General features: G+C 38.3%; 1 protein-coding gene across 2 annotated transcripts in view; it reads left to right on the forward strand.

Moving 5' to 3' along the window:
- Positions 1-13,161, forward strand: part of nbas (NBAS subunit of NRZ tethering complex) — a 156,310-nt gene that overhangs the window by 51,733 nt on the left and 91,416 nt on the right. For both annotated transcript variants that reach the window (XM_041975891.1, XM_041975893.1), the window contains exons 27-33: positions 283-345; positions 3,342-3,464; positions 3,554-3,656; positions 3,929-4,006; positions 4,134-4,288; positions 8,224-8,336; positions 10,602-10,715. In XM_041975891.1, coding sequence (XP_041831825.1) covers positions 283-345; positions 3,342-3,464; positions 3,554-3,656; positions 3,929-4,006; positions 4,134-4,288; positions 8,224-8,336; positions 10,602-10,715 — 749 coding nt within the window. The remainder of the gene's footprint in view (positions 1-282; positions 346-3,341; positions 3,465-3,553; positions 3,657-3,928; positions 4,007-4,133; positions 4,289-8,223; positions 8,337-10,601; positions 10,716-13,161) is intronic.

Raw genomic sequence — 13,161 nt, forward strand, 5'->3', positions numbered from 1 at the left:
GAAATGTTAACAGCTGAGGAGATGGATGCGGAAAGATGAATTGAATGGTCACAATTTTGTTTTCTCTGTGGTTTAAAATAAACAGTGCACCCTCCATGACACACACTGACACACTGATGCACATGAAAACAGGATTATTTTATTACGGTCGGTACGGATGTGGATGACACCAGCCTGACCCAAAATGTTTTTGCCTCAAGGCAAAGCATCATGGGGTTTTATTTTTAGTGGGGAATTGGTACAATCACACCTATTCTATTTGTGTGTTTTATTGTTGTACAGACCAGAGATGGACATCACTGCTTCTCTTCATGACCAGGTGGACAAGCTTGAAAAGCACCTCAGGTAAGCAGAACATTTGCAAATAATGTATTCCTTGTTTTCGTCCTCCCACCACCCTGTGCAGTAGGGATATACCGGTTAGATCTAAGCAACATCTACTTCCAGTGTTAAATATTTGAGGATTTGCTACTTTCCCTTTTTTATCCAACAGCTTGAGTTAAAATCTTTGGGCTTAGGGCTATTATTTGAACTATACGTCAACTTCATCCTTGCATCTCTGCTGTCTCTGTTGGCAGGACATTTTAAAGTGTTGGCCAAAACAGCCCCTCAGTTTTGTGATAAGTGATGCACTGCTTGGGAAATTTTCACTGTGTAGCAATGCCGTTTATTACTTTCCTTTTCTGTTATGGGCTTGATGGAGAACCCCAAGAAGAAGTAGAGACATACATGCACAGTCAACTCCCTCACTTAGTGAATATCAAAGGACCATTGTCCATCCCAGGGGTTTTTAAACAGCCTCAGGCATAGTCTCTGTTGCAGGTCTTTCTCTTTCTCCTCCACCCCTCTCCTCAGGATGAACTTCCAAACACAACAGTAGAGATGAGGAGGAGGGACAGAAAAAACAGGATAAAGGCATGAGGAGAACAGGAGCCTAAAGGGAAAATTGATGATGATGATAATGATGATGGTGATGAGAGGAGGAGGAGGAGGAGAAAACAGCAATGGGAGAACTGATGTTAAGACTCAGTTTATCTTTTACACATATTTACATGTGTGCATGTGCAAACGCACCTCGGGGAACTAGGAAAAGTGTGCTCTGTGTATGCCACACTGAGGCTACGTGACTCACACACACTTGGATGAATCAAGCAGCAAATGCTAAGTGTCTGTTCTGTAAACACCTCTAGAGTAAAATCTGTTTTCAGTTGCTGCCACTCACTGGCAGTTCACAGTAATATATGCACACACAACATGTAAACGGCCTCCCCACAACACACAAACTCAAGGAAACATGAACAAACACAGAGTTGTAAATTTCAGGGCTCCTTGTCTATCTAACCCTCACACACATACAGTATAGGCAAAAGTACACACTTACACACAGGCACCTGTTTACTATGTTAATGAGCTGGAGCAGAGACTGAACATCTGTAGCAGTACGACCCTGTTGAGACTTGGGATGCCTTCCTAATCCCTCATCAGCACCCACTCTTTCCTATGGTCACATACCACAGCTTGCATCCACATGCTCCTAGATGCACACACACACACACACACTCACAAATAGGTGTTGCCTTTTGGCATGCGGTTCATCAACCTGTTCTGTTTTGCACTGCACTTTCTCCATCTGCACTGTCTGCCAAAATAATGAACAGATCTTACACATCCTCTGTCTTTCTCCTGTGAATTGTTCTGGATTTATTTTGCCAAGTTTCTTCTTCCTCTGCTTAAGTATTTCCAACTGTGATAGCTTCTTCCACTCGTGCATCCTACTTTTTTTTGTTTGTTTTTATGTTTTTTTTTATAGTAAATGAACATGCCAACTAACCTGACCCCCAAAGTTAATATATTAATGTAACACTACTGATACGCTACTGATAACTGTTCAGTTTTCACTAGATTAGGTTGATATTTCCACTCAACATCCATTAAAAAATAATGAGCTGCAGCTGAACAGTGATGGCTGGGTGTTCTACATTTATAATTTCCAATCCAAATGAAGAATCCTCAATTTTAAAACATTTATTTTTCTCAGAAAACCTCAGGAGTTTCTTTTTCTACCTAGACTGAATGAAGTACATGAATACGGGCAGTGCTTTGTCTATCACTGGTTTGTGGGTTAGAGCTATGTGTATTTGCGTCACAGTTGCCTTGTTGCTGTTATAACAGAGTGAGCTGTGGATCTGATGAAGAAGGCTAAAACTTTAATAGCAGAGTAGATTGGGAGTCACCAGTCTGGTCCATCCTGAAGCAGACCCTGATTTGCATCTGCTTGACTTAAAATGAAACTACAAAATTAGAAAATTTGTTTTGTCATTGATTAACAAATCAGGTCTGACATATTTAACATGACTGTTCATGTAATCACTTTTTTCTGCATTCAAACAATAAACATAGCTAGTACTTGAGAACTTAGACATGAAAAAATAAATACAACAAACTCAAACAGAATTCCTGAAGACCTTTCAGTTTTTCTCACACCGTGAGGCCGAGGCAACTTGTGGTATTTGTGTCTTCTTTCTCAAACTTTGGTTTCCAGTTACTACCATGCTGGTTTACGGCATAGCTTGAATTGCACAGAGCTGTAATGAACTTAGTGCATTCAGCTACCTGCTGACCACACTGTGCAACCTAGTTTAGTCACTTCAATCCAGCTGATGGAAACGAGTCTGAGGAGCATTTCCTGTGAAACTCCACTTTAAAACTTTGCTTCCACTGTATCTGAACCCTGACCTGTTTGGTATAATGATGTTTGGATGCGATGGGACTTTTAGAAAGACAGTTTGGTTTCTTCATCAGCTCTGGGAAGTACTCTGCCGTACAATGGTCAAACCTGATCTACTCAGTAAAGTGAAGATTAGCGGGATTAACCTGATCTGCTAATGACACAAGCACTTCTCTAAACTAGCTTAGTCTAAACACATCTTCTCAAGAATAAAAATGATCATTGAAATAACAGAATAATAAAATTTCCTTCAGTTCTGGTAGAAATTTCCATGTTCCATGTTATAGCTGTTGAATGCTTTGCAGTATTTCTGTGATTTAGCCTTTAGTTGCATATCACCTTTAGGGATTTGTGCATGTTCATTTTAAATTTCAGCTAATTGTAATGAGCGATTAGTGAAAGAAGGATTTTGCTCCTAACTTAGACACTTTAACCACAAAAGCAATTGGAGTGGAGATTTAAGATTTTTGCAAAGTCCCATGAAAATAGAAGAATTTTCTAATTAAACTTTTGGCATGAAATGACCTATCTGTTGTATTCCTCTTCCGGAGTTATATGAATATGTAAGTGCTTAGCCAGTGTTTATGCCTTTATCTGTCCTTGTATTTGACAGTGTGGTGGAGGTTCTGGAGAAACATGGCCTACAGAAACCTATCTCTTATGTGAAGAACAGCCAGAACAGTGAAGAGGAGGCCCACCAGTTAATGATCAAACTGTGCCGTCACACTGGCCGCAAGTATGAAACACATTTCTGAATATAAAGCTAACAATCCTCTGTAAGGATCCTATGAGCGTGTTGAACTTTTTCTGTGTGTGTGTGCCCAGAAACCCTCCAGTAAGTGAGACGGTGTGGAGAGGTTTACAGCAGGACTTGCTGGATATGCAGCAGAACGTTTACACTTGCCTAAAGCCAGAGACGTGTCATCAGGTATCAAAACAGCTGCATCATTAATGGAATATAAGGACTTGTATTAAAATTAAGACACTTATTTTATACAATAATGTGTCTTCCTTGTTTAATGTTTTCCAATATTCACACATTGGATTCCTCTTTTCACTTTCTGGGCTTTTGAACTGAGAGTTTAGATTAAGTGAAGTGCCTTTCTTCTGTGCAATTCATCAAACAATGTTAAAACTTTTGCTCAGTTAAACATCATTTCATCCTCCATAATATCTCCTCTTATTTCTCTATTGCTGCAGGTCTTTGTTGAGTCCCTGCTGTGCTCCAGCCGTGTGGAGAACATACGCCTGGCAGGACAGCTCATGCATTGCTCCAAGGTATATTGAATAAGATTCTCCCTCACAAATTTGCACTCAAACTTCCTGCCGGGTTCTCCAAACATTATACCGCTCATAATAAATTTTCCATTCTCATTGTTCTCTACATCTGTATTAATGCTTCCAGGTCAGTCAGGATGTCCCTGTCAGCTTGTCTTTCCGGGGAAAAGGTTATTCTCTGAAGGTGGCCTACAATAACAGTGTGGAATTGGTGTTGGCTGCTGCCAGAGAGTACTTCAACTCCTCCACAGCTCTTACAGACCCCTGCATGGGCCTTGCCAGGTGAGCAGAGAAATGATGCATATTTTTAATAGGATCTTTTTGATTATTTCACAGCTCATTTAGCCAATTTGCACTTCTGTATATTGGGTGAAGAAAAGTGTTACACATGATGTATTTAAGTAAAATTAGGGTTTGGACCTCCATGCCAAAGTCTTTACTTGACATCATTTCTGTGTATGCTGATGCATGTTTTTGTGCTTGTGTAAATGATCAACAACAAAACAGTTTCTACTTTCATCTTTTGTTGTATGTTAAATAAACTTATTGTGAGTAAAACCTTTGAATGTGCTGCTGCGGGGTTCAGATCTTAGAGTGGGGCTGATGGTTGTCTGACCTTATAATCTGTTTCAGGTGGGGAAGTAGGACAGTAATTGGGTCGTCATTCATTTATAGTAACTAATACAAGCCCTCCCCAACAAAAAGTAGCATCTGAACATCTGCCAGTAATGAAATTAATAGTCTATACAGTATGTCTGTCCTTTAGATCAAAATAACTGCTCCGCTGATGCACGTTTTATCTCTTAGACCAAATACCAATGACATGGACATTTGAGCAGATACAAAACTGCAGCCTGCCTTTTTCCTAAATACAGTATCTGTTATTTGTGGCAAACCTTCACACAAGGACAAAGAAGGTCCTCTTACAGGGGAATCCTTCCTTCTAGCTAATTTGGTTGGCAGCATCCCAGGAATAGAAACCGAGATGCTCATACACGCTAGAGTAAGACAAAAGTAGAAAAGTTTAAACATTGTAATGAAGGTTCCTCACAGGCCTTTAAAAGTGTCTTTGTAGCTGTGTGTTAATTAATTTCATTTAATGGTATTTCAGCGTTAATTTACGCATCATTGTTACGCACTTCAACAGCTACAAGAACTTTGTTAGAAACCGATTTCTGTTTTTGAGAAAACTCATTTAAAACAGTACTATATAACTTTCCAAGCTTAAAACTCCAGACATCTGAGTGACATCTGAACTGACATTCATTATGCACATTCATCGGGCCTGCAGCATTTTAGGGCTAAGAAACTGCACCTGACAACTTTGTGTTCCAGCCCGAAGCATCATGTAACAGCTGGTGTTTGCTTTATGGCACCTCGCCACACGCCAGCAATGAGATATTAATGCACTGGCCATTTTGGGCCCACACCATGGCTGATTCAGCAAAGAAACTATGGAAGTAAGTAGAATAGTTTTATTTACAAGAATAAGAATATAAGAAAGAAAGAACGTGACAGAGCATGGGACAACATGGGGCTGACTTTTATTGGCTAAAGAGAACTCAGAGAAGAGACTGAATGCAAGATGCGTGCTGAATCAGGCCTTATTATAGGGTGTTAATGTGCAAAAATCTGTCAAACTTCAGTAATGTCCCTTTAAGAAATTTCATATTGGAAGGCAAGTTCATGATTAAATTAGACTGAAACAAAGAAAACAAAAGAAACAAGGATTATTCTCAGTAAATTGATTTTTGTTTACTTCAGTTCAACTTCAGTGCACATGCTAACACCTGCTAAAATGCACATTGTGTTGTTTGAAACTAACGTAAGGGTTATTTATTTAATTTTTTTCCCATTTTCTCCCCACCAATGTCTTTTCCAAGGTCTTTTCCAAGGCCACCTTCACATACAGACATATATTATATATTTCCTCTGCTCTCGTCCTCACTATGACAAACCTCTTGTTCCTGGAAAGAAAACAAGTTTACCTTAAAGGGAAAAGGAAACTGTGTGGTTTGAATTTGTCTTTTTGTGCTGACTGGGATTATGTGACGCCACTTTGCTGTTTGAGTTTTGAAAAAAAAAATGTGGGTTTGTTTGTGTGATCTGTCTGCTGAACATGTATGTATATATATATATATATATATATATATATATATATATATATATACATACAGACCAAGGACAATTCTAATCCTCTAAACTCAGCTTGTGAAGATGTCAGATCTCCTTTCTAAGCTGTTGTTTCATCTTGGATTTATATTTTATGTCTACCAATGCTGTATTTAGCTTTGTGTGTATGTATACACACTTGCTTTCTGAAAATGCATACTCACCGATGTGGTGTTGGTGCATATCCTCAGTGATGTGATGCATAATCCTATTAAGGGTAATACATGTGGATTGCATTGCAAGAGAAAACTCCCCAGTTGTAGATCTGTCAAATTAATGTAGACTTTGTAAATAAATCCATTTTAGAAGCCTCGTCACATTTCTGATCACACTGTTGAAACTTGACAAACTTTAGGCTTAATAGTCTTAAATGTACACTGGAACAAACTAAACCCTTTAAGTCCTTCTCTCCCACTCATTTTGTTGGGCAATCAAATCCATTTTTCCTGCTTCACAGCGATTTTGTACAATATTTTCTGATTGCATGGAAAGAAAGTAATTGCTTTACTTCTTAATATCTTGAATACATTTAGTAAATATTCAGACCTCATCTTATACACAGGAAAGATTAATATGCAGGTCTAAAATGAAGGGAAATACAACTAATAAAACAACAAGATGACTTATTACACTGTTGTGTTAAAGAAAAAAATGAGCCAAAATGCAGAAGCGGTGTGTGAAAAACAAATTGCATCCTTTCTGCTTTTCAAGTAGAAGCCAGGTGCTGCTAATCAAATGCACTTGCTGATAATCAACAAGCATGAGTACCTCTATAAAAGCAGGCGTTTTGAAAGTCTGCTGGTTTGGAGTATTCAGGTGTGTTAACACAATACCAAGGAGAAAAAACACTTCAGCAGTGATTTTATATAAGCAATTGTTGAAGCCCATCAATGTGGAATGGGTTTTAAAGTTTTTTCCAAACTATTTTATTCTACAGTGAGAAATATAATTCACAAGTAGAAAATAATTAAGGCAGTTTCAAAGTTTCATATGAGTGGAAATTCAAGCTAGTCCATCCCTACGCCATACAGTGCAATACTGAGACGAATTGCAAAAAGCCCAAGAGGTACTTCTCAGACTGTACAGGTGTCTGTTAACATGCTGAGTATTAAAGTTCATGACAGTATAGTTACAAAAGCACTGAACAAGAGTGTCGTATTTGAAGGGTTGCCAGAAGAAAGCCTTCTCTCTCTAAAAAGAACATGGCAGCAGAGGTCAGATTTGTAAAGTTGCATCTGCCATATTTAGTGAAAACCAAACACAGCATATCAGCACAGACACCAAGTGTGAAATACTGTTGTTAATGAATTTAGATTTGGGCGTATTCTACAGCCGTAGGACCAGTGCTTCTTGCAGTCACTGAACTCTTTATACCAAAGTATTTTGGAGTCAAATGTGAGGCCATTTGTCTGTCAGCTAAAGCTTGGCTGAAACTGGCTCATTCAACAGGACAATGATCCCGAACACAACAACAGATCAGTTTGGTTCTTCAAGATATTGAATAATAAGGTGTACTTTAAGTGTGTTTTTTTTAAACAAAGATTTGGCTCAATTTATGTAAAACAATTATCCAACATAATGTCAAATCAAGTTGTTGTTTATCTGAGGTTATAGTGTTCTGCTTTTAGGTACTGTAAGGCTCCGGAGTTCACACAATATATTGAGTGAATGCTGATTGGCTGAAAGTTAGCTTCAGCTACAAGGGACTGATTATATAACAATGATGGAAAAGCGCCATAAAAGACAAATAACAAAGAAACACAGAAGCAACTACACTGGGCACTCTTCATTATTTAAGTCCCTGTTTGACTCCTCCACAAGGCAATTTTTATTGACTTTGACTTCTATCTTTTCCACAAAGTAAAGCACCAACTTAGTTAAGAGCAGCCCATAACTTGGATATTTCTGAGGCTGCTCCCAAGTGGCAGCAAAACACTATTACATGTAGTCATACATTTCTGATGCCCCACAGAAGAGGACAGGTTGCAGTATGTTTGAAGCTTGAGTTGTCTTTTCCTCTTTTAAATAGCTCTTGTCTTTCCCAGGGCATGTCTTCAGCTGATCACAGACTGTCCTCCGGCCATTCAGGAAGAGCTAGACCTCATCAGTGCCCTCAGCCAGCTGGAAGACTTCGGTGTTCGTATCCTACCACTGCAAGGTAAGACAGAATGTTTGTGTGCTGTAGGAAGGGTTCATTCAAATGTGCTTAGAGTTAGACATGCATATATCACAAGGATGCGTCATCCAGCCTGTTTTTCTTTGGATGTCATCCCTCCATATGTTACTCCCTCATGCCACTATATCCAAATATATGGTTATTTATGGATCAACTGTTGGGCAAAGAACATCTGCCTGATGGCCTAATTAGGACTGAAATGTTAGGTTTGCATGTGCATGCTCTCCTTCACGCACAAATTCACACTTGCACACATTTTAAAATTTATGCTCCAGCTGTAAACCTGATCCATCTGTATTCACCTCCATCTCCTTTTCATACTCGGTTTGCTACCACTGCGGTTTCCAGTCACTCCTCTCAGTTAAAGGAATCAGCGAAGCTAGAATGAACCGGTTCAGCCCCTCATCGCCTAACCTCTGCGCTGAGGTGTTGTTTGCTCCTGTGACCTCTGCTCTCTCCCCTCATCAAAATGAGATGCTTGCTCCAAAATTGCTGTTACAGAGGGAGCCAGAACCCATCATTTCTCCTTCCATCCCCAATCCTTTTTTCTACCTTGCCTTCTCAACTTGAAGGGTAAAATCAAGAGAAAGCTTGAAAAGAAATTTAAAAAATTTAAGAAAAAATGGCAGAGGAATGATGCCTTATAAGAGAAAATGTAAGAAGCAGAGTTCTTTTGAAGAGAAAACTAAAGGTATTGCTTTTTTATGACATATGGTCCAATGATTACTGTCTGATGTCCATTTGTAGTGCTCAAGGCCAAACTGGCTCCACAGCTTTGTATACTTCATGGTGCACTTGTACCATTTATTTAAACCTAAAACTTATGGACATGCAAGTACTGTAAAAAGGCATATAATTTATCTTACAAAAGCTCTTTGCTCACATGTTTGCACTCACAGATAAACACACACAAATATGAGGCAGAAGGATTTGAACATAGGTTATTCATCTTCGTTTTTTTTCCTGCAGTCCTCCTACAGAGCCTGAGGCGATGCTTCATACACAGCACCCTCCCCAGTGTTCCCTCTAGGCCTCGCCCAAAGTGATGCCAAGACTTAAAGATTGTTCAGCAGAGTGCAGAGAATTCAGAGGCCTACAGAGTCGCTTGACATGCCATTTCTCAAGTTTCAGCACAAGTTCGGAAAAAAATAGGAATTTATATATATATATATATTATATATATATATTATTTTTTTTCTTCTTCTTTTAAGATTAGATTAAAGTTTGAATGATGTCTAAAAAAAAAAAAACTGCTCTCCTATAAAAGATAAGTGAATAAGGGCTAATAAGCTATAAAGAATTATTATTGTACACCATTGTAAAACTACACTGATGTAGTTTATTGATTTGTGTTAGAAGAATGGTGTAAAATAAAATAAACAGAAGTCCTAGAATCAATCAGCAAAATAATAAATCTGTGTTATTATGATGAGCAGCACCCTCATTAAACAGAGTGGTACCCTAAAAATTACAGGTTAAAGAAAATAAATATATAAGCTGACCAATTATAAATTATATATTGAACAAACAGTGCAAACAAAACAAAATTGTGCTGTATGAAGGAAGAAAACTTTTTTCTTTGTTTTGGAGTGATAGAAGAAGTTGTTGGAGGTTATCAAATACCAAGCCTTGTTATTCTTTATTATCTGTAGAAAATCCAAGATGACGTGAATTTAAGTAGAAGAAGTAATAAATGCTACCAAACAGGAAGTGGACACTCCCGTTGGCTTTGCATCACATAAATAATCCCAAAAGAGATTCATCCATTTTTTAAAACTTTTAATTAAACTTTTTTTAAAGACCTGATTCATTAATGTAGCAAACATAATTAGAAAATAAAATTCATCAATTAATCTACACAAGATCAATAACATGAAGTACTGGATTAGGGACAGTTATAGGTATGTAGGTATGCTATATTTTCAAATTGTAGCTTTAAATATTTGTCCAATAACCAGATGTTTTTTTTTGTTTTTGTTTTTGTGCTGTAGTGTGGGATTATGTAGGAATGCAAAGCACATATATCAACCATGACAACTCTGTGTTAGAAGAGGGTTGGGCTGTGCTCGTGTGAATTATACGCCACTTTATTATTTTCCTGACATCATGACAGCAGCTGCTTCATCATTCACTCTACATAATTTCCTATCACTTCATCATCTGCTTTAACTTGTTCCAGATTGAATATTGTAATTAGCCAAACAAGTGTGACATTCTCCCCTCTTCCCTTCTTTGTGTTTCCTCCAGTTCGACTTAGTTCAAACCGTCTATCTCTCATAGAGGAGTGCATCGCCCACTGTTCCACCGCCTACAAACAGTCAACCACTCTGCTCAGTCTGGCCTCACATCTCCGAGTGTCAGGTATATGCACAGTCTCACACCACCACATGTTTACAACCTCTTTTTTTTTTTTTAAACACAGAGACATATTTGAGGGTAGATTTAAATAAAAATGCCCTCCTGGCAGTTTCATGACATGAGTTGTGAGATTAAATGCCTCAGCTGTACATGGATGCATGCATGGGTACTTTCAGCAAGTATAATGACAGTTATTACTGGGAAATTCATCTTCATGAATGGTGCAGCAGCCTACTTAAAGTCACACACTCAAACACTAAAGGAGCATCTACATTTTAGTCAACATAAACATCACTTTGAGTGCTCTCCAACCCTTTATGTGCACTCAAATATTGTGCAGTTTTCACTGTCAGAGACCAATTCAGAATTCGGCCATTGTACCTGTTTATCAGATATTTTGATGATGACAGCCATGTCTACTGTTCATAGAGCTATTTTGAGTCATTCTTTTCTGTAACCCTATTTCAGTCCATCCATGGAGTCAGTTTTCTTGTTAGCTGATGAAATTGGAGAAAGACTGGTACCTTTTCTGTGTTAAAAAGGTGTAGTTGTGTGTTGTACCTAGTATCTAGGCACCCACTAGTCTTCCTCTTTGAAGCTCTGTTTATTGCCTCATTCTGCTTGAAAGTTTCACAGATAAAAGTACTGCTCTATCTTTAAAGCTGAGTTAAGCTAGTTAAGGGGGCATTCAGCTTAATATGACAGATTTTAATTAGGATTTTTGGTTACTTCATTGTTGTTAACACTTGCTAACCTCTTGTTGAATTGTAGTTATACAGGGGGGATACACCACTGTGTTATTTAACAACAGGAACAAATATTTGGATGTGTGTACAGTACCTAAGCCTCGGCTCTTGATGTAACACACTGACAAACCTTCCCACATAAACCTGATATACTGTAATTTTAGTAATTTCCTCAAGATTCTAGTAACTAGTTTCTCTTCTATGTACCCCTTCCCTCATTTTATGTTGACTTTCTTTGGGTTTTACTGTATTTATACTCTTTCCAGTTTACATCAGGGTTCTTCTTGTTGTAATTCCAGAAGGGGTTTTCTGTCCTTTGAATTTAATTTCTCATGCTTTGATGTTTGCTTTCATATCTTTTACGTGGCAAGACAAGCTGCAGAACTGTATGCAGTGCAACACACCTACTAGTAAAGCAATCGATTCAGTACCTAACATGTGAGAAATGCTGGCTGGCTGCAGATTTCGTGAGTGGATTTGATTATCTTGACGAAACCTGTTAAGTTAACACTAGGACCCTTTCTGCCTTGACACCCACTTCCTTTGTGCTGAAAAAGTAAACTTTAAGTCGAAGATGTCATTCTTCCTTTTTTTTTAACATTTCTGTCTGCTTGTTTATTGTTTTTCCTTTCAAAAACACAAGTTTTGCTTCTGTGTCTTTCCATCATGCTGTGTCTGTCTCTTTTCTCTGTTGTCCCATGTCTCTTAACTCATCGTTCTGTCTTATCGCTCTGGGGCCTGTCAGCAGCTAAAGGAAACCTGCTAACCGGCCTTGTGGCATTTCTGTGTCTGTGCCGCTCACATTCTGTCAGCAGGAAGCTCTCACTGTGTGGCTTCAGAAAGAAAGAAGCAAAGGGAGATGAGAAGAGAAATAAACATATTTTTTTAAATAAATAAATAAATGCAGGAGGGAGCCTTTTGAAGGGTTCATAGCTCTGGGGCTTTGTGGTAAATTTTTAATGCAGGTATCGCCAGCACAACGGTTGAAAAAAGGGTCGAGTTCCCTCTTCCATAGAACTGCTCTGTGAATCGTTTAGTACAAGGGTTTAAAAAAATGTTTTGTCCAGTTGAATCAGTAATTATAATACTCCAAATGTTATCTTCTGTTGAAAGGGATCATTGAAAATATATGGTTGAGAGTTTTAGGTGATTGTGTTGGAGTCTAAATTCATCAAGTTGCATGTTTTCTGTTTGTTTTCTTGATATTTCTCATATTTTCATCACAGCTGTTGATTGACCTATCAAGGATGGATAAAGATTTCAACCCAATTAGCAATATATCTATTTTAGATCAGCTGAAAATAAACACTGAGCAATGTTTTTCCGACACACGCACATACATGCAGCCTTTATATTGAGGTCTTGACAGCTTTTAAAGACACGCGTTTCACCAGTCACCCTGAAAATATTTAACAAAGACCTCTTCCTCCCTGTTCATAAACACAGCATTTTTAGCTGTCAGTCACTCCACACACACATACACACACAAAGCAACTGCAAGCCAGATAAACGCCATCACATTTCTTCATTTTGCTATCTCCTTTTGATCCTCAGCGCACAAGTTTGTTCAGAAGTTTTCTCTTTTGATCGTTCTTCTGTCCTTTCCCTTTTGTTTATTGAGCTTATACGGAGATCAAAGGTTGTCATGAGTCGCCACATGAATGTTAAAAACCACACCTTCATTCACAAATGCTAAGAGACCA

The sequence above is a fragment of the Melanotaenia boesemani genome, chromosome 22 (genome assembly GCF_017639745.1).
Source record: "Melanotaenia boesemani isolate fMelBoe1 chromosome 22, fMelBoe1.pri, whole genome shotgun sequence".
Lineage (NCBI taxonomy): Eukaryota > Metazoa > Chordata > Actinopteri > Atheriniformes > Melanotaeniidae > Melanotaenia > Melanotaenia boesemani.